At 41.0% G+C, this 22,339-nt stretch overlaps 1 protein-coding gene across 2 annotated transcripts in view; it reads left to right on the top strand.

The window, feature by feature from the left end:
* The window catches only part of OSMR (oncostatin M receptor), a 1,030,877-nt gene that overhangs the window by 827,137 nt on the left and 181,401 nt on the right, over positions 1-22,339 (top strand). Inside the window, exon 16 of one of the 2 annotated variants that reach the window (XM_044069885.1) lies at positions 7,022-7,115. The exons of the other annotated variant lie outside the window; for it this stretch is intronic. Within the exon in view, the coding sequence (XP_043925820.1) occupies positions 7,022-7,115 (94 nt within the window). The remainder of the gene's footprint in view (positions 1-7,021; positions 7,116-22,339) is intronic. 2 annotated transcript variants of the gene reach the window in all.

The raw sequence follows: 22,339 nt of genomic DNA, 5'->3' as shown, positions 1-22,339 counted from the left end.
CTGCCACACAGAGGAACCTCAGGCAGCCCAAGGCAGCAGTCAGTATACAGGTTGTTACTCAGAAAACAGTAGTCAGTGTCATACTATGATTAGCAGATAGGAAGTAGGCAGTGAGCAGATGATCCACAACCATGTTTACAATGTAAGGAACTTTGCACAAATCAGAATTTTCAAACACAGTTTAATGTCCACTACAAGCAAGTAGAGCAACATCAAACAATGCAGAATACACAAGTTATGGAAAATGTAGTGTCCAGGAAGGAGCATGGCAGCTGTCAGACTGGGTACCAACAATGAACCCATCCAAGAATCTGGAAGAAGCCTAAATGGAATGTTAGAAGAGGAATATCTGTCCCCGAGCAGTGGCTCCAATGCATGCTCCCTACTAAATATAGTGTGTGTTTGTGTATGTTACCTAGCTGGATGCAGGCCAATGTATCATGTGTAATGAGTATTAGTATACAGAAAAGGAAGTGGCATCACAAAGACAATATCTGCACTCACACACATATGTAGAACAGGAGAAGCAGAGCAAAGCATCCTTAGAGGCAAAAACAAACAAGACATGCTGCCGATAGGTGATTACGTTCACAGCTGAGATCATAACTTTTGTTTTGAAGCACTACTAATAGCCTGAACAACCATTGCTGTCAGTGCTCATCAAGGAAAGAAAGTAAAACATGCCACTGTAACCTTTAACAATGCAGCTGCTCCTACCTCTCAAATTCTTTGCTGAAGAATTCTAAAGACATGCATCTGGAGCATTTCTCCCTGGGCCTCCACTGAAAACAGGATCTGTGGAACCTAGTCAGACTTTCCCAGTCAACAAATGTTAAATAAAAATAAAAATAAATAAAATTCTGGACAAAGCCAAAACCAATGGGGGACAAAGGACACAATCAGGAACAATTTGTACATGTTTCATAAAAACAGTCCCAAACAAAGATGGTAACCATAAAGCAAACACCCAACACGACAAATTCAGCACTGTACATCTCCCTTAAAGTGCTGAATTGGTATTTTGGAATTTTAACATGTTATTTTAATTCACTTAAAAATAATAGTAGAACAGGTTTTACATCAACATGCATTTTCTGAGAATAAAAGATATGAGACGCTTTCATACATGGTATTATTGACTGGCTGTAATCCTCAGTGATTTACTAGGCAATCAAATATTTTATAAGGGGCAGAAGAAGAATATGAAGAAAATTCAGGAACATTCTGCACAATTCTGGACAGCTGAGAGGTATACAGCTACCACATTTCTTTGTTTCTGTTTTTTTTCTTTCTTTCTTTCTTTCTTTTGTATTTTCAAGGTATTTATACAACTGTGAACTGGTGATTCTGTAATGAGTTGTGAATTAATGGATATGCATAAACAGGCAGGCAGGCAATGTTACGTCAGAAGGCAATACGTGGAGGCATACAGAAGCAGCAGAGTATAATAGTACCAGTCCAAAACGGAGGAGTTCATAGACCAGAAATAAACTATGCAAAAGGTGGCAAACCTGGCATCAAAGTAGCACAGATATACACACAGACAACTGACTGTAGAAGACATCCCTAATAGCAGATGGCATCCTTTGTATCTCAAAAGGATGTGCAAACACGACAATGGCAGATGTCCAGCATAAGTGATATGCTTAGGTGTTGAAACACATTGGTACAATGAATAGTATAATGGGCACTGTTGTCATACACAAGCCTACGACTAGAGGGACCCACCCAATAGGGAGATATGCCAAGCACTGATAGTGCAAATCTACTAGAAATAAAGGGCATGACAGAGTGATATCCTTATATCATGTACATAACAACTAACACATTCCAAGTAACACCTGCAGTTGCCAAAGGAGTTGCCCCTCATGGACTACCCCATGTGCTTGTATGGCAGGGCTAGACTACATCAGACATGAGCAGCCAGAACATACCACAATATAAATAACTGAGAATGATTAAAATGTGCAACCAGCAGTATGTGTGTTCAGTGTAGCTGTCATATGTGGGATATGTACAGCTGCACAAATGCATAAACTACAACAGTACTACAACAATACTGAACTGCTTCCTGTGATGAAGGACACAGACTTCTATTCCTTTCACTGCCATTTGCCTGCTGTGTGACACTGAGCCAGTTACTTAACAAGACAGTACTCCCAGATTATTATTCTTCTTCTTTCAGCTTTTCTCGGTTAGGGGTCGCCACAGCGGATGCCCTGTCTGCTCATGATTGGCAGTGGAGTTTTACAGTGTTGAGTTGCCAGCCCGGCACCCAACCTTCCACAGAAGGCACACACATGCACGCACTCATGCCTAGGGCCAATTTAGAGTGTCCAATTCACCTATAGCATGTCTTTTGGGATGTGGGAGGTAACCGGAGCACCCGAAGGAAACCCACAGGGAGGACATGCAGACTCCACACAGAAGGCACCCCAGCCAAGGATCAAACAGGAGATCCTCTTGCTGTGAAGTGACAATGCTAACCTCTGCACCACCGTGGCCACAGTACTCCCAGATTGACCCTGAAAAAATGGACATTTATGTTACTTGGGCTTACCTGGTTAACAGACAGATAAAGTAAAACTGAATAAATAAATAAAGAAAGTCTGGCAGTGTAGAGGATTAAGGCTATGATCTGTTAATGAGATGCTTCCTGTAGTCCTGGGTTTGATTCAATTAGTTTGAATTTGTCAACTGTGCGGCGCTGAGCAGTCACTTAACAAGACAGTGCTCCCAGAATGCCCCTGTAAAAGGGACATTTGGTCCAGTGGGCTGGCCTGATTAACAAATAGATAAAATAAAACTAACTAAATAAATAAGCAATAAAAGGTTTGGCAGTAGTGCAGAGAATTAAGGCTAAGGCTATGAGCTGTTAATGAGCTGCTTCCTATAGTCCAGGGTTTGATTCCCTTAGCATCCATTAGCCTACTGTGATACTCTGAGCAAGTCACTTAACTAGACAGTGCTCTGGAGCAGCTCTGAAAGTGGGTTAGTCTCCTTAATGGTCTCCATGACGGTATGCCTAGTAACTAACTATAAACCTATGAACCTACGAATTATGGTCTAATAGTGACAGAACAGTACTAAGAGCAAAGCTGCAATATACAGAAGAGGGGAGCACCATCTCACATGCTAAGATACCTAGTACCTTAAGAATGCACAGTGAAGGAAGATTCCATAGCATGGGTACTTCAGAAGGGAGCTCTAAGCATTGCCACTGAGAACACTCAAGAGTAAGAAATTTCATCAGATAATGCACAATGCCATACTCATTCCAATTCTTGACTCAAAGTACAGAACCGGGGATTAGACAAACACCACTTCATGTTAGTAACAATATTAAAAGGCGAAAAGGAAGTTAGACTCAAAATATTCACAAAAATGGAACTTCAAAACGGTACAAGTACAGTCAGTTAATTTTCCTCGTCATAAGACAGCAGTCATGGAAATAGAAAGGAAGGGTTTAATGGCAGAAAAGATTTTACACTGGAACCTTTTGAAATGCTGAAACTCTTAATAGCAAGCCCCAAAATGCCAAAAACAGACAGAAAACACAGATTAACAGCAAAAAACTAACATTGCATTTTTCATTTATAGTCATTTTATGCAGGGGGCAAGCCCCATGCACCCTACCCCTGGACTTATATATATCAACTCCAAGACTGCCATACCTCAGAGGAAAGGGAGTATTCAGAGAAACAGCAATCTTGGATTTCATAATTTAATTCCTCATTTTCAGTCATTTAGTTTCATTATTCCAGGACTCATGCTAACAAGTCACAACATTTCAAATGCTTACCAAATACTCTCATCTTAAAGAATCGAGACCAGGCAGTCATTGAGCCAGCAGAGATAAATGTCAAGTACAGAGAAGCAAAAATACCCTTGTGACCACCTAGTTGATGATAAGGGCTCTCAACACTATTACTTGTCGCAGGAATAATTTGTACAGACTGAGAAAATGTATGCTAGGAACTTAAGTACTCAATGTGCATAAAGGAATTAAAAGGAATGGAGGGCAACAAAACAATATGTTGACTATAATTGTTCAGTGTAGCATAAATGTATGCATGGTTAATATTTGGAAAATTACAGGTTTGCTTCTGCGTATTGATAAAGAAATTCATCCATATTTCTCAAGTATAATGCATAGAGAATCTTGTTTTAAGTACCTAAACAGGAAATTTACATAATTAGCTGCATACCTATCCAAGTTTTGTACCAAGTACCATTAAGTGTTGTTTTTTTTTTTTGAGTCATACAAATGGCTTGAGGAACAGACCAGACTGCATGCCACAGGATGAGCTGCTCTGAACATCAATAGAAAAGATTAATACTATGTATGTTTGCAAAAAAAAAAAAAAAAACAGTATATAGTTTGTCCAGGTTTTTGCCAGATAGTTGGGTGCTGGAAGAGATAATCTTAGAAACAAGGATTTAAAACTCCAGAAAGTCAGACCAATACAAAGATTTAAAGCTATTATTCCTAATGCAAAGAATTTAAATAAATCCTTAGTTTGGTAGCAGGAACTGTAAGAAAATAAGCATGCTCTGGGAAGAGTTAGGGAAACATGATTGCAAGAAGGAGACTCTCTTAGTTCACATGTACAATATATGACTATGATGTGGGCATAGTTTAGAAAATGTACTTGAAAGGAGGAGTCTGGATTAGTTCACCTGAATAATATAAAATATATAGTTCCTACAGGAAGAACAGAAAATGACAAAGGTTTAGGAATGCTTAGCTTCATAAAAATCTTTTATCGAAATTTTTTATCCGCGGTGGTGGTGCTGCGGTAGCATTGTCGCCTCACAGTAAGACTCTGTCCGGTTCGATTCTCAGCTAGAGCATCTTCTGCGTAAAGACATGCACGAATGGGCGTACCTTCATTAAAGGTTGTGTGTTAGGGCTGGTAACTCGGCACATAAAAATCAACTACCAATCATTAGCGGACTGGAGTTTCTCTGTGGCGACCCCTAACCGGGAAAAGACAAAAGATGCAACAACAACATCTGGCCTTGCCAACAGTAATAATAACAGCTGACTGTGTCATAGTTACACTAGATGTGAAGATTCATCCATCCATACTCCTACAGCAACCATATTAGCAGCCATCAACATTCAAAGAGATTAATAGGCAAGTAAGTAAAGGAATCAGATTTACAGACCTTTCTCCCAAGTCATATACATACTGTACACAATCCTAGAAACAATTTAAAGTCTCCAATCTACCTGCTGAATGTTTTGCGGATGTAGAAATAAGCCAAAGTACCAGGAGAAAACTTAAACTCGGGGAAGATGGGCAAACCCCAAATGGGGAGATAGCTGTTATTAAAATTTCCAGACTACTAAACTACTCAGTTCAAAATCTGGATAATTTGAACAATGTTATTGACATGCACCACAAATTAGTAGCTGGGGACTTAAACCCTCTGCATACTTTCTTGGAAAAATAAACACTACAACATATCAGAGAAACATTTTCACAGCTATTTGAAAATACAAGAAATTAATTCAGGTAACCCAAATACCTACAAGAGTAAATAATGTAATGGAAGTGATTTGTAAAATAGGGAATACAAGGAGGCAAAATCTGATCTGTGCCCAGTAGTTCCTGGCACTGATCACCTGATTATAAAATCTATTAAGTTGTACGAAATGATCCCTAATAGTCATAATATTAGCACTGAAACAGGTACATAGATTATAAAATGACAAAACAGGATCTAAGCAGGTGGGACTGGTGATCATTTACAACCACAGATGCCTCTGAAATATGGGATATAATTGTAGTTCCATTGGTGCAAAGGGATGAAACTCTGACAGTGACCAAAGGCCTCAAAAAAGAAAGTGGATATGAATGCAGCAGGTGGAAACATAGATGGAAACAGCTTTATTTCTCACAAAGTCAGCAGCAGGGAGTTGAGACGTTGAGCCAGTGCTAATAACCTCTCAGATAGCTCAGGGGGCCTCCTGAAGACCATAATGGACCATGTACTCTAAAGAAGCACTGACACAGATCATCATGAGGGAAAGATACCTGAATACCTTTGGATACAACTGTCACTACATCACTAACTTCACCAGATCTCCATGGTCATTTTGTTCATCCACATCCTCCATTATCCTCTCATCATGGTCACTTGCTGAGAATCATGGATACATAGATGACCCACTCTGTGCAAATCCAGTATCACATAACAAAGTGGAGATGTGCATGTCAGTGCAGGTACAACATACCCTATACCATTTGCAATGTTACATTACTGATATCACAGCATATGGTTACAATTTCATTCTAATGCAGCACAGTGTCACATACTAGAGCCAATTCTACAGAATTATCTCTGCAGAGTGATTATCTAATCCATGATAAATTTGAGCAGATATACAACATGGGTGTAGGGTATAGGCCCATCACACTTCCACTAGTTTCTTTCCAGAATTCTAGAGAACTTAATATATCACCAAATAAGATATGTAGCTACTTTCTTTATTGTACATTGACAATTGTTATCTAAGTAATCCTAATGAGCCCTGGGCAATTTTTCAGGGGCAAGCCATGGGGTGCACATAATTCTGCTGAGAAAATCAAGGTATAATATTATACAAATTTCCATATCATTATGTGAATTTGGTCTCAACAGAAGAAAGGCCTGTTTTAAATTGCATTTGAAACTCAAGTTTCCTCTTAATATATTACATTCTGCTATTGTTTTACTGATGTACACATTTGTTGCAGTGTGTTAATGGGATTAATCATACAAATACAGATGATGATTACTTCCACTGACTGAGCCAAAACATAATATTTTCTTAATTTAGAAAACAGGGGATAGTGAATCCTCTTTTCATGCACATCAGTGCCAATGATACCTCAAAAAATGTCTCTTAATGAATTACTTTAGGTTCTAATCTGTATCGGTAGAACTTTGAGTAAATGACTGCTTAGGTGCAAATCTGTTTTTATAAACGTTATTACTTATCAACATTTAGGACATTTTGTTTTATTTGCAGATGAGGCAGTGGTCTACAAAGTCATTTTCTGGGTCTTTGGTATAGCAGCAGTAATGGTATCATTGGTCACATTGGGTATCTGGAAAAAAACATGGTAAGTTTCTCTCAGGAATGGCTCAACAGTCATTATTTATTCCTTAGACTTTTTCATATTTGTTGGTTATTTCAAATACGATATCTACTAGTCAGCACGGTAATAAAACCTGACCAGTGCAGTTAAAATGTCCAGAAATTATGCAGTTTTAGAAGTGTGTACCACAGAAAAGATTTCCCTGAACAAAGTTCTGTGTTTAATGACTGACTGACATGTAAAAGAAGGCTTAAGTGTGTGTGTGTGTGTGTGTGTGTGTGTGTGTGTGTGTGTGTGTGTGTGTGTGTGTGTGTGTGTGTGTGTGTGTGTATTAATGCACGTGCACTCTATACATGAGATTCTTAGACATAATACACAAATGCATAGGACTAGTGTTTAGAAAAAAGCATAGGAAAAGGCCAAACACATTTCTGATACAAATGAGTATCATGTTCTTAGCTATAAAAGAGATATGTCAACTTACACCATGTTTGTTGGTGGTGTGCAGAACATATGCAAATAAAAACTTCAGCATTAATAGTGCTTTTAACACAGCCACTGGGGATGCACAAGCCAGTGCATTTCTTTGTGCCAGTCCCAAGCCCGGATAAATGGGGAGGGTTGCATCAGGAAGGGCATCCAGCATAAAACCTGGCCAAACAATTCATGCGGACACCAATAAATATTTACATACAGGATTGGTCGAGGCCCGGGTTAACAATGACCGCCACCAGTACTGTTAGCTAACAGGGTGCTGGTGGAAATTGAGTTACTGTTGGCTGAAGAAGGAGAGGAAGGGGAAGGCATGGCCAAAGGCAGGAAGAGAGGAGAAAGGCTAGGACTGTGGTAGTGAGGGTCGGAATTTTGAATGTTGGCAGTATGACTGGTATAGGGAGAGAGCTAGCCAATATGATGGACAGTAGGAAGGTTGGTATATTGTGTGTGCAAGAGACCAGATGGAAGGGGAGTAAGGCTAGGTGTATTGGAGGTGGGTTCAAATTGTTTTATCATGGTGTGGATGGGAGGAGCAATGGTGTAGAAGTTATCCTGAAGGAACAGTATACTAAGAGTGTTTTGGAGGTGAAAAGAATGTCGGACAGAGTGATGTTTATGAAGCTGGAAATTGATGGTGTAATGATGAATGTTGTTAGTGCATGTGCTCCACAAGTTGGGTGTGCAATAGACGAGAAAGAAAAATTTTGGAGTGAGTTGGATGAAGTGGTGATGATTGTACCCAAGGGTGAGAAAGTGGTGATTGGAGCAGATTTCAATGGGCATGTTGGTGAAGGGAACAGAGGGGATGAAGAAGTGATGGGTAGGTATGGTGTTAAACAAAGGAATGCAGAAGGTCAGATGGTAGTAGATTTTGCAAAAAGGATGGACATGGCTGTGGTGAATACGTATTTTAACAAGAGGGAGGAGCATAGGGTGACATACAAGAGTGGAGGAAGATGCACACAGGTGGATTATATCTTATGTAGGAGGGCCAGTTTGAAGGAGATTGGAGACTGTAAAGTGGTGACCAGGGAAAGTGTAGTTAGGCAGCATAGAATGGTGGTCTGTAGGATGATGTTGGTAATCAAGAAGAGGAGGAGGAGTGTGACGGCAGCCCCAAGGATTAAATGGTGGAAATTGAAAAAGGGTAATTGTGAGGTGGAGTTCAGGGAAGAGTTAAGACAGACACTGGGTGGCAGTGAAGAGTTACCAAATAGCTGGGTAACTACAGCAGAACTAGTAAGGGAGACAGCTAGAAAGGTGCTTGATATGACATCTGGACAGAGGAAGGATGACAAGGAGACATGGTGGTGGAATGAAGAAGTACAGGAGAGTATACAGCGAAAGAGGTTGGCAAAGAAGAAGTGGGATTGTCAGAGAGATGAAGAAAGTAGACAGGAGTATAAGGAGATGAGGTGCTTGGCAAAGAGAGAGGTGGCAAAGGCTAAGGATAAGGCATATGAAGAGTTGTATGAAAGGTTGGACACCAAGGAGGGAGAAAAGGACCTGTACAGATTGGCTAGACAGAGGTACCGAGCTAGGAAAGATGTGCAGCAGGTATAGGTGATAAAGGATCATGAGGGAAACATACTTACAAGCGAGGAGAGTGTGTTGAGGAGATGGAAAGAGTACTTTGAGGGGTTGATGAATGAAGAGAATGAGAGGGAGAGAAGGTTGGATGATGTGGGGATAGTGAATCATGAAGTGCAATGGATTAGCAAGGAGGAAGTAAGGATTGTTATGAAGAGGATGAAGAATGGAAAGGCTGTTGGTCAGATGACATACCTGTGGAAGCATGGAGGTGTTTAGGTGAAATGGCAGTAGAGTTTTTAACCAGATTGTTTAATGAAATTTTGGAAAGTGAGAGGATGCATGAGGAATGGAGAAAAAGTGTTTTGTACCAATTTTTAAGAATAAGGGTGATGTGCAGAGCTGTAGTAACTACAGTGGGATTAAATTGATCAGTCACAGCATGAAGTTATGGGAAAGAATAGTGGAAGCTAGGTTAAGAAGGGACGTGATGATTAGTGATCAGCAGTATAGTTTCATGCCGGGAAAGAGTGCTACAGATGCGATGTTTGCTCTGAGAGTGTTGATGGAGAAGTGCAGAGAAGTTCAGAAGGAGTTGCATTGTGTTTTTGTAGACTTAGAGAAAGCATATGACAGGGTGCCTAGAGAGGAGTTGAGGTATTGTATGAGGAAGTCGGGAGTGTCAGAGAAGTATGTAAGAGTGGTACAGGATATGTATGAGGGTAGTGTGACAGTGGTGAGGTCTGCAGTAGGAGCAACAGATGTTTAAGGTGGAGGTGGGATTACATCAAGGATCAGCTCTGAGCCCTTTCTTATTTGCAATGGTGATGGACAGGTTGACAGACGAGATCAGACAGGAGTCCCTGTGGACTATGATGTTTGCAGATGACATTGTGATCTGTAGTGAGAATAGGGAACAGGTGGAGGAGACCCTGGAGAGATGGAGATATGCTCTAGAGAGAAGAGGAATGAAGGTCAGCAGGACTAAGACAGAATATATGTGTGTGAATGAGAGGGAGGATAGAGGAATGGTGAGGATGCAAGGAGTAGAGGTGGCGAAGGTGGATGAGTTTAAATACTTGGGATCAATAGTTCAGAGTAATGGTGAGTGTGGAAGAGAGGTGAAGAAGAGAGTACAGGCAGGATGGTGGGTGGAGAAGAGTGTCAGGAGTGATTTGTGACAGACGAGTACCAGTAAGAGTGAAAGTGAAGGTCTACAAGAAGGTAATGAGACCAGCTATGTTATATGGGTTGGTGACAGTGGCATTGACAAAACGGCAGGAGTCAGAGCTTGACGTGGCAGAGTTAAAGATGTTAAGATTTGCACTGGGTGTGATGAGGGTGGACAGGACTAGGAATAAGTAAATTATAGGGTCAGCCCAGGTTGGAAGGTTTGGAGACAAAGCCAGAGAGGAAAGATTACATTGGTTTGGACGTGCTGAGGAGGGATCCTGAGTATATTGGGAAAAAGATGCTAAGGATGAAGCTACCAGGTAACAGGAAAAGGGGAAGGCTCAAGATAAGGTTTATGGATGTGGTGAGAGAGGACATGCACGTGGTTGGTGTGACAGAGCAAGATGCAGAGGACAGGAAGAAATGGAAACAGATGATCCAATGTGGCGACCCCTAATGGGAACAGCTGAAAGAAGATGATTAATAATGCTTTTAAAATCATTCAGTGTTGTAGCTAGTACTGAATCATGGCTAGCCACTCATTGATGTAAACATTGGTTCTAGGTGATTTGGCCACATTGACTAATGTTGATGTTATACCTCACCCTCATGTAAAAATGGGAAACAGGGGGCTGATGCTGACAATGACTCTCATGGTTATTGTCCACAATGCCTGGTGTCTGACACTGTGTTACAAGGCAGAGAGGATGGCAACCATGGAGAAGGCACTTTGCTACATAAGTAAAGTTCAATGTCTGCTCCTGTAAGCACCAGATTCAGAAGCCATCTCCCAAACACACACTAGCAGCAGCTGTAAAGATAGGTAAAGGCTGCCAGCCTAGCCAGATAGAATTCTGTAGATAATTCTGTCATTTGTAAATATTAATGTAGGCCACAGGTTTGTTCTCTTAAATGTGAAAAGACTGCATTGGATATTGAACTGCAAAAATGTAACAACAGTGCACTCTGCTGTAAGAAAGCTAAGTCAAGCATTTTATGACTGTCTTTGATGTCAAAATTCAGAGCCAATATCTCTAGAGGGAGGCATCCTGCCTATTGTTTTAAGACCAGAGTTAATGGCTAGAATTTGTATGTATAAATGTCCTTTATTGCTCTGGTTTTTGACCAGGTATAAAGAATGTAAATGTTTCTGTTAGCCTGGAAACACCAGAGAAGTGTGAAGAATGATGTCATGTGAAGCAGCTCTGTGTTATCAACTTAAAGAGAGAGAATCAGAGAGCTCTGTGCATTTTGTCTTGAGAACATCCAACATCACCAGCACTGCTTTGCTCTATATGTAAGTTATGTAGAATTGTGTTTTCTCTTAGAAATAGCTAGGAATTAGGAAGATTAGACTAAGCGGTTTTCTGTGTTGATGTCAGAACTTTTCTACGGTATTATTTTAAGTATTACTCTCTGATCTCTGAACTCTTGACTAGCATTGTGTAGTAAGAAGTATTGTCTTGTGTTTTTATTATTTATTATCAAGTATTATTAAACCTTTCAACTGTGGCTGTTTTATGTAGAGTTAATTTAAGCTCTAGAGTACATTGCATGTATATAGCGATACTGTACTAAGTCACTCTAATAAGCCTTGACTGTTCAGTCACACTTACCATTTGGATAATAATATTGTAATAATTGGTTACCGTTTCAGAAGGGCCTTTGAGTAGCTGATATTAGTGGGTGGTGGCAGCTGGTACTACCTTTTAGACTGGGCAGAAAAGGGGCATTGCTGGAGAACCTGTGCCAGCTTTCCCCTAAACTGTTTGTTTGGTTGTATATAACTCTTATCTCAAAGTGTGTGTGTGTGTGTGTGTGTGTGTGTGTGTGTGTGTGTGTGTGTGTGTGTGTGTGTGTGTGTGTGTGTGTGTGTGTGTGTGTCAGCTACTTGGGCAGGGACACTAAGCACTGGTTGGACAGGGAGGGTGGTGGAGGTTTAGCTGGGCCAGTGGGGAGTCTTATTGGGGACCCGGAGAGAAAGGGAGAAACCAGCCCCAGACTGACTGTGATCTGTGTGGGCTCTTAAGGGAAATTGTACTTTACTGTGTGTGTATTTATTATCCTTTCCCTATATGGACGCCCCTCACTGGTGTTAGCGGTGAGGATTGAGGCTCCTTGATTGCTGGGCCAGGGCACGGGCATCAGAGCAGCTTTAATGTTCTTCCATTTTAATCCATAAATAATTAACTGATTTATTCTATTATTTAAGCAATGCTCATAAGGCAATCTTCCATGTTCAGACTAGTGTAAGATTTCATCACCTGTGCATGTTCTGTTGTTTGTTCTTCCCAGTCTCTCTGTTTTGTCAGAATTTTGCTTGAAATAATTTGCCTGTATGTTTTGACATTGACTTGTCACCAATTTGTTGTGTCTCTGTCCTTATAGGGCATTGCACACAATTTATTTGTATCTGTTTACTATTTGGTAACCAGATATGTGGACTGGTCAAGATATCCTTTTCAGACACCATGTAGGCAGAGACAAAAACAGTGAAAATAAAGTTAAGGTATAGAATAAAAATATTATACAGATTTACAATTTATGGGTACATAATCTTTAGTGGATAATGAGTCATTTCACTGAACACTGAAAAAGCCAATACAGCTGTTCATATCTCAGATGATCAAATAGTTCTGTCTTTTTTCTGTTCGAGATTGCAGAATAGTGGAGAAAGGGAAGTTTTCCCTTTACTCACTGTAGAACAATCCTGAAGTTGGTATACATAAGTATCAGGGGGTCTTGTCCCCTTGTAAAAAATTATGTTTTTTTAAATTTTTTTTTCAGTGATTGGATGTTTGACCACTTGTAGAAGATTAATTGTAGGTTTACTATTATGCTTTTTCAATGGAATGTTGTCCTTCCACAATTTACATAGTTTGAAATAAAGTTTGAATACATGTTTCTACAATTCAGTGGTTAAACTGGATTTTCCAATCAGTTTACATAAGTTGAAATACACTTCAAAATACATGCTTCTACTGTTGAAATGTTAATTTGTTTTTTTTTTAACAAAAGAAATCCTAGTTGTTTTACATTAACAAAAGTGTGTACGTAAGAAATTATTGAGCAGACAAGTATTGAAAGAATAGGAAGCGTTCAAAGGAAATAGGCAAACTCTGCTGACTAAAGTTTTTAAGCAAGAGCTACTACAAGTAGGTGATTGGTGGTTTCTCATTTATCCATCATCCCTAAAGCATTTCCAAGCTACTTCCTCAAAAAGGTACTCAGAAATAGTCTTCTTGAAACTTGTTAGAGTATCTTGATGCCTAATCAGCTGGGATTTTATTCCACAGAGCTCAGGCTGTTCTGGAAAAGGGTCTTTTGCCAATGACTGTTTTAAATCGTGGGTTGTTTAAGTGAGATTAACTTCTGGTTGATTGTGAATATTCTTTTTAGATGGGATCAGTAATCTCCATTTAAAATGTTATGTAACAAGGTACTTTGTAGATAAGTTGTTCCTTCAGTTATAGGTACCCAGTTAAGTCTTTTAAAAGGTTACAGTGGTGTACCTGGGAGTTAGTGTGTAAGACAAATCTGGCAGTTTTATTCTGTGTGACTTGTAATATTTCAGTGTTATAAGCAGAGTGGAAAAAGACTACAGGAAATCCATATTCTAGTTTAGGGAGAAGAACATTTTGGCCAGGCCTTTGCATACAAAAGTAAATAGTTGATGTAAGATTCTAAAGCAGACTTTTAGTTGTGAGAGGACTTTATTAATGATATTGTCAATCTGGATTATAAAGGTTAAAGAAAGATTGAGGGTCAAACCTAAATACTTCTACTCAATTATATACAAAATAATACTGATGTTCAATACATGGATCACTGTTGCAGTAGCCTAAGCTATAATGATTCTATTCCATGCCTCAGACAGTTTCACAGAGGTTTGGGTGCTTTCCAGATGCTCTAACTCCAGCAGCATATGGGCCATTCCACATGAAGGGCATCTGGGGTGACAAAAATCTTCAGAGGTTTTCTGCCGCTGAAGTGGGCAATTTAATTTTATGGCCCCATGATCTGTCAGTCAGCTAGCGATTCATCAAGAGCTGTGCAGATAAGTCTCCATTGGAGAAAGCCTTCCTATTTTAATTTGATTTTATAAAAGAAATGTGTTTTTCTATTAGAAATGTCTGCTTTTGCTAAGAAACAAAGTGATATGGAATGTCATAATGTATTGAAGGGAGTTGTGATGTTTATGCTTGTGTAAACTTTTTGTGAGGAGAAATGTAATTTTTGACAACATTCTCTCAGAATTTGATGTTTTGTGAGTTTTGAACAAGATACTGTGCCAGTGGGGAACTGCCATTGGTTTACTTACCTCAGAATAACTTGTTCTCTGCCATTCACCTTACCGACTCATCAAGGCTCTGCTACCCATAATCCTGTCTTCGTTCCCAGCTTACTGATGTAGCAGCTGTTTGTCTCCATGGTTGTACCTTCCCAGGCTCATAAAAAGAAAAGTCTCTGCAAAGAGTCTTTAAAGGTCTGACCAGCTCATTATTTGCCTCAGCTGCTGGGAGGTGTCTCTGCTGTGGACATTTATTGCTTCTCAGACCAACCACCTCATTCCCCATGACTTCTTAGTGTAGCCTTCTTTGCCCCCAAAGACAGGGGTAGGGGGTAGTTATGTCCTCTGTGGTTGTAGGGATGCCTTTAGTGGGCAAGGTAGAGCATCTATTGCTGCTTTCTGGGGAGGGGTCATCACTTGGGTGGGATGGGGTTGTGGGGGGTGGTGGCCTGGTGGTTAGTGTTTGCTTGCCAAACACACACAACAGACAAGGTTTCTCACAAAGGATAATTGGATAGGCTTAAAATGGCTCGCAAGGGCAGTTAGCCTAGTACTAATCTATGAACCTATGAACCTATGATACTGGGTTCATTGTGCCTAAGAGTCAGGCATTGTTTAGAAAGAATGTGCTTAGTGAGAAAAACTACCAGTCTCCTGTTACAATTTCCATGGGCAGGGCAGATTTAGACAGAATTTCCCAAAGACCAGATTAAAACTCTCCCCTCCACTTCACAACCTTCTGGTAAGAAAATGAAAATAGTTCCTTCTTACTCTGATATGATAATTCAATCAGAACAGCAGTCATTGCAGCGGGAGGAGTGTACTTCAGCAATTTATTCTTAGTCTCAGCATTCTGATTCTGAGGACAGCATGGCTTCAGACTTCCCTGCTGAAGAAATTTCTTTCACTGGCTTTTAGGCAAGCATGAAAGAGTTGTGTCAGTGGGATCAACATGAAATTCTAGTGGCAAAGAAAATGTATTATAATTTATTACAGCTACAGATGGGGTGGGGTTAGCATAATGGTTAAGGTTTTCACCTCATAGACACAGGGTACAATGTTTGATTCCAACCTTGGGTTATTGCCTAAGCTTAAAATGACCATTCAAGGCAGTTAACCTAGTATTCACCTATGAACCTCCAGCTGCCAAAAGCTGAACCTATCCCCTTAGTATTACCGGCTATACAGAATGTTTTTCTCACTGCATCAAGTCATCCTGACAGTTAACCTTCCACTTCTAAGAGGTCTGACAAAATATATAAGGTGCCTCAAGCATGCAAGTGCACATTTTTCAATCCTAAAGCAGATCCAGTAGTTATTTTTCTTTCTAAATCTCTTTCTGTTCAACAGGTTACTGATATTGACCCCATTCATTCTGACAAAGATGGGAAAGCACTGGATAAGTTAGGGAGGAAAATGTAGGACAGAATTCACAAACCTCACTGTCACCTTTTTGAATTCATAGAAAGCCCTAACTTGGTGTTGCATGGTGTTTTGCATGAAGATGTCCAGCATTGCATAAGGTTGTCTCCACAGCCGAGCTGTATGCTAATGAGGTAGTCTGAGATGAGAAGCATTTGCTAATTAGTCATGGGGTTCTCAGCCCCAGCACTGCCTCCAAGAAGGCAACTACATGCCAAGCAACTGAATCATTCAGATGAGTAAATTAGCATGGGCACCCTTTGCACCTCATGGTAGTAAACAGGGCCAAAAGACCATGTTCCTCTGTCATGAAAGATGTAAGTACTGGGGAGTTTAGTGGTAAGATAGAGTTTATCTGCCTGAGTGTATGCAAGAGGCTGCATGTGAGAGCATATGTGTGAATGTCTGCCTGGGAGGTCATAAAAGGGGGTTAATGAGGGGTTAAGTGCATGTCTGTGTGTGTATGATGATTGTGTTCATTTGTGCTATCATGGGAAGGAAGGGATGTGTGTGGAGGGGTGAGGGTGTGAGCTACCTTACCTGTGCACACAACCCCAATGTGTGAGCAATATCTGCAACCACCAGGATGGAGATCATGTGGTTAGGTAAGACTGGACATAAAGGACATCTCTTCATGATTGTGACTTAATGGCACTTTAACACTATGACATGGGGGAGACACCAGACACCATGGATGAATAGTGATCATGCCATAATGGTACTTTAACAGTATGGAGATCAGGGTGGTGGAGGAGACACTAGACACCAGGGATTACTTTATAACACTTGTGCATTAATGGCACTTAAAGTGGTACAGAGATCAGGGTGGGTGGGAGGAACACTAGACACCAGGGATATTCTTTCTGGAGTGCCATAAAGGCACATTAAATAAAAGGTCCAGTGAACCACTAGACACCAGGGACACTTCATAACTAATATAATTTAAAAGAATGAATGGAAGAAAGGGACTTTAACCATGCACCCTTGACACAAGAGACCCCTGCATTAGTCTGCTGCACTGATAACTTAGTGCACCAGGTGTGCTTTTACAGCATATTGAGGATCTCAAGCATTATTTAATATCTCTAACATGTTGTGCTGAACAAGGGTGAGTGACAGAAAATTTTAGGCATACCTTCCAACCTTGTACTTTTGTGCCCTAGCATACACTTACTGAAGAAAAAGTCAGAAATCCATTTTCAGGTCAGGAAAAGGCAAATTCAGTGAATCCTGCCTACAATCCTAAGGTAGTATAGGAAAGAACTAAAACAGATAAAGGATCAAATCATCATCTTCTTTTGGCTGTTCCCATTAGGGGTCGCCACAGGGGATCTTCTGTTTCCATTTCTTCCTGTCCTCTGCATCATGCTCTTTCACACCAACTGCCTGCATGTCCTCTCTCACCACATCCATAAACCTTATCTTAGGCCTTCCTCTTTTCCTCTTACCTGGCAGTTCCATCCTTAGCATCCTTTTCCCAATATACCCAGCATCCCTTCTCAGCACATGTCCAAGCCAATGCAATCTCGCCTCTCTTGCTTTGTCTCCAAACTGTCCAACCTGAGCTGACCCTCTAATATACTGATTCCTAATCCTGTCCATCCTAGTCACACCCAGTGCAAATCTTAACATCTTTAACTCTGTCACATCCAGCTCTGACTCCTGCCTTTTCATCAATGCCACCATCTCCAATCCATATAACATAGCTGGTCTCACTACCCTCTTGTAGACCTTCCCTTTCACTCTTACTGGTACCCGTCTGTCACAAATCACTCCTGACAACTCTTCTCCACCCATTCCACCCTGCCTGTACTCTCTTCTTCACCACTCTTCCACACTCACCATTACTCTGAACTGTTGATCCCAAGTACTTAAACTCATCCACCTTTACCAACTCTACTCCCTGCATCCTCACCATTCATCTACCCTCCCTCACATTTATGCACATATATTCTGTTTTAGCCCTGCTGACCTTCATTCCTCTCCTCTCTAAAACATATCTCCACCTCTCCAGGGTCTCCTCAACCTGGTCCCAACTCTAACTACATATCACAATGTCATCTGCAAACATCATAGTCCATGGGGCCTCCTGTCTGATCTAATCTGTCAACCTGTTCATCACTACTGCAAATAAGAAAGAGCTCAGAGCTGATCCTTGATGTAATCCCACCTCCACCTTAAACGTATCTGTCACTCCCACCGCAGTCCTCACCAATGTCACACTATCCTCGTACATATCCTGTACCACTCTTACATGCTTCTCTGCCACTCCTGACTTCCTCATACAATACCACAACTCCTCTCTAGGCACCCTGTCTTATGCTTTTCTAAGTCCACAAAGACACAATGCAACTCCTTCTGACCTTCTCTGTATTTCTCCAACAACATTCTCAGAGCAAATATTGCATCTGTAGTGCTCTTTCCTGGCATTAAACCATACTGCTGATCACTAATCATCACCTCCCTTCTTAACCTAGCTTCCACTACTCTTTCCCATAACTTCAAGCTGTGAATGATCAATTTTATCCCTCTGTAGTTACTGCAGCTCTGCACATCACCCTTATTCTTAAAGATAGGTACCAAAACACTTTTTCTCCACTCCTCAGGCATCCTCTGACTTTCCAAAATTTCATTAAACAATCTGGTTAAAAATTCTACTGCCATTCCACCTAAGCACATCCATGCTTCCATTGGTATGTCATCTGGGCCAACAGCCTTTCCATTCTTTATCCTCTTCATAGCTGACCTTACTTCCTCCTTGCTAATCTGTTTCACTTCCTGATTCACTATCCCCACATCATCCAACCTTCTTTCACTCTCATTCTCTTCATTCATCAGCCCTTCAAAGTACTCTTTCCATCTAATCAACACACTCTCCTCACTTGTGAGTACATTTCCCTCACTATCCTTTATCACCCTTACCTGCTGCACATGTTTCCCAGCTCTGTCCCTCTGTCTAGCCAATCGGTATAGGTCCTTTTCTCCCTCTTTAGTGTCCAATCTCTCATACAGCTCTCCATATGCCTTATCCTTAGCCTTCGCCACCTCCCTCTTTGCCATGCGTCTCATCTCCTTATAGTCATGTCTACTTTCTTCATATCTTTGGCAATCCCACTTCTTTTCTGCCAGCCTCTTCCTCTGTATACTCTCCTGTACTTCCTCACTCCACCACCAGGTCTCCTTGTCCTCCTTCCTCTGTCCAGATGTCACACCAAACACCTTTCTAGCGGTCTCCCTTACTAGCTCTGCTGTAGTTTCCCAGCTATTTGGTAACTCTTTACTGCCTCCCAGTGCCTGTCTTAACTCTTCCCTGAACTCCACCTTACAATCACCCTTTTTTAACTTCCACCATTTAATCCTTGGCACTGCTTTCACACTTCTCCTCCTCTTCTTGATGAAAAACGTCATCCTACAGACCACCAATCTATGCTGCTTAACTACACTTTCCCCTTTCACCACTTTACAGTCTCCAGTCTCCTTCAGACTGACCCTCCTACATAGGATATAATCCACCTGAGTGCATCTTCCTCCACTCTTGTACATCACCCTATGCTCCTCCCTCTTCTTAAAATACGTATTCACCACAGCCATGTCCATCCTTTTCGCAAAATCCACAATCATAAAGGATCAAATATTTTACCCAAACAAATTCCTGTATGGTCGATATGAGCTCTAAAAGCAGTTAATGCCCTCTTCTCAGAGAAAGGATGAAGCCAGCAATACAGAATCCAAGGAAACTTTATTGAAGCAAATGGACAAGCAATCTTGCACTGTGAGAATCACAGCACTTGCAATCACTTATGTACCATAGTTCTTATGAGGGTGGAGTCTTTACCTTGATTAGGCCACAGTGAGATGTTGAATGTGTGTGTTTTTCGGCCCCCATTGGCTAATCAGTGTGGGGTTATAACTATCACTGATTTACTTGGGAACCTAAGGTTCACCATTCGGAAAAAGGATGGCTTAATCCTAATTTACATATCTAGTCTCAGACTAATTTGCAAGAGAACCTATGGTTCGCCACTTAGAAGGAGGCAGGCTTGGTCTTAATTCCTATGCCCATTTTCAGGCTAATTAGTGTCCCAATGTTGGTAAGGTAATCCGGGGTTCCCTGTGTAGCCAATCCATTGAGAGCTTGCATTTACTGAAAAATATGAAGTGTAAAACTCGAACATCTGGCATTAAGGACCGAACTGTAATCATCCATGAGTTACCAGAGCAGGGTAAAAGGAGACAAAGTAAATGATTTGACAGCCAGGACGACAAGTATGGAGTAAGTGAAGTGTTTGAGTTTTACTATGTGGTTGTGGATGCAAGAGTGAATGGACGGTTGCCACTGTTTCCATGATGTGGCCGCCAACCCAGTTTCCTACAATGGGAAGTGCTGATTTGCACTTCGTTGTAGGTAATGCAATTCAGAGACATGCAAATTAGTCTATAATGAGCTCTTTTCCCAATACAGGTAATCTGTCTGTCTGTGAATCACAAACTTCAATAACATGGGAGCAGGGGCTTTCTCTCATGGGCTGTACGGCTTCCGCTAGGGATTTTACTGAATCCCTGAGGTATTCCTTTGATACATTAACTTTCATATTTTAAACTGTTAAGCTCATATGTTAAAGTTTTTGTTTGTATCTTTTGAGAACATGCAGAAGGTAATGGTTAGCCTTTCTCCTTCTGAGGCAAAGAATTCATTAAATACTTATGCAACAGCTGTTTCTCAGGTGACTGAGCATATTTTACAGTGTGCTTATGATTCTCCTAACTTTTCCACAAGAAGTGCTGCTCCTTGAGTAGATTTAAGGAGATTTGCTTGGCTTCATTCACAAAGTCTTCCTGATGATATTAAATCTGAGATTTTAAATTCTCCCTTAGATAATAGGCTCATAGGATCATAGGAGGTGACTAGGGTATTGACTCAGAGGGCATTTCAAGCCTAGCCATGTCATCACAATGTAATAAGATAGAACAATACCCATGGTTGTATATAGTAATGACTGCCCATGTCCAGAAGTGTTGGGGCGCTATCCACGGTAAGAATTTATGGTGCCCCATCCACTTGTCGAGCTTCCTTTTGAACAGTGTCATAGAGGTGCTCTGCTTCACATGAACTGGCAGCCTATTCCAAAGATGCAGCAGTCACTGGGAAACAAATGTATCCCTCCAGCATGTCCTATTCAAGTTGCAGGCCATATTTAGGTCCCTGCAATGGGTAGCTCTAGTCCCATTTCAAATACAGATGTGCAACAAATTCATTAGGTTTGGGTTGGAGATTGCTCTATAAGCCAGGCATAAGTCTCCCCTAAGAAGTCTATACAATAGTGAGTTTAGTGACCGGGACTTTAGTCAGTCTGTGTAAGGCATGTGCTGGAGTCCCTTGATCTTCTTAATTAGAAACCTCTAAGGTCTCTCCAATTGCTGCAGGTGCTTTGCACAGTACATGCCGAACAGTGTGTTATACACAATTATGGCCTGATTAGTGACGAGTATAGAGGGGCTATAACCTCCTATGCTCTAGAGGTGATGCCTTTGCTAATCAAGTTTGCTAAGTAGAAAGCCTTTCTTAATACAGGTCACACATGGTGGTTGAAGTTATGGTCACAGTCTACCTGTGATCCCAGATCCATTACCACTTCTTTGGTACATAGGATATTGTTGTTAATTTGATAGTGTGAAGGGACATTGTTTTTACCGAAGGGAATGATGATGCATTTCTTTGCATTCACTTTGAGACCATGACTAAGACACCAGTCGCTGTTCTGCATAAGAGCCTCCTGAAGTATACTGACATAATTTAGGGATTCATTAATTGCACCCAGTTTGTAGTCGATTGCAAACTTGGTGAGACACAGCTCCTTAGTTTTGGCCTGAACTTCTGAGAAGTATATACCAAACAGTAGGGGGCCCACTGACTCTTGTGGCACCCCGCCCCCCTGGTGACAGGTCTGCTGGTTGATATGGAGTCATCCAGTTTGATAGTGTGTGAATGGTTTGTGAGCCAGTTGGCAACTCATCTTACAACAAAGGGGATTTCATTCAGTTTGATCGGTAATGCCTAAATGTGGGATTGTGTCAAAGGCCTTTGCCAAGTTGAGGTATGCTGTGTACACAGATTTGCCCTCATCAATGGCCCTGGTCACATTTTCAAAGAAATCCACCAGGTTTAACAGGCAGGATCTGACCTTGATGAAGCTGAATTGGGTCAGATCCATGGTTTGGAGGTCACTTATGTATTTATGAGATCCATGATGATACGTTCCATGGCTTTACAGATGAGACTGGTCAGATTTATGGGTCTATAATTCCCTGGGTCTGTTGCTAAGCCACCTTTGTGGAA

Source organism: Protopterus annectens, chromosome 1.part0 (genome assembly GCF_019279795.1).
Source record: "Protopterus annectens isolate FY-2018-M chromosome 1.part0, PAN1.0, whole genome shotgun sequence".
Taxonomy (NCBI): domain Eukaryota; kingdom Metazoa; phylum Chordata; order Ceratodontiformes; family Protopteridae; genus Protopterus; species Protopterus annectens.
Note: the sequence above shows the minus strand (reverse complement) of the source record. Positions and strands in the feature narration are given on the sequence as shown.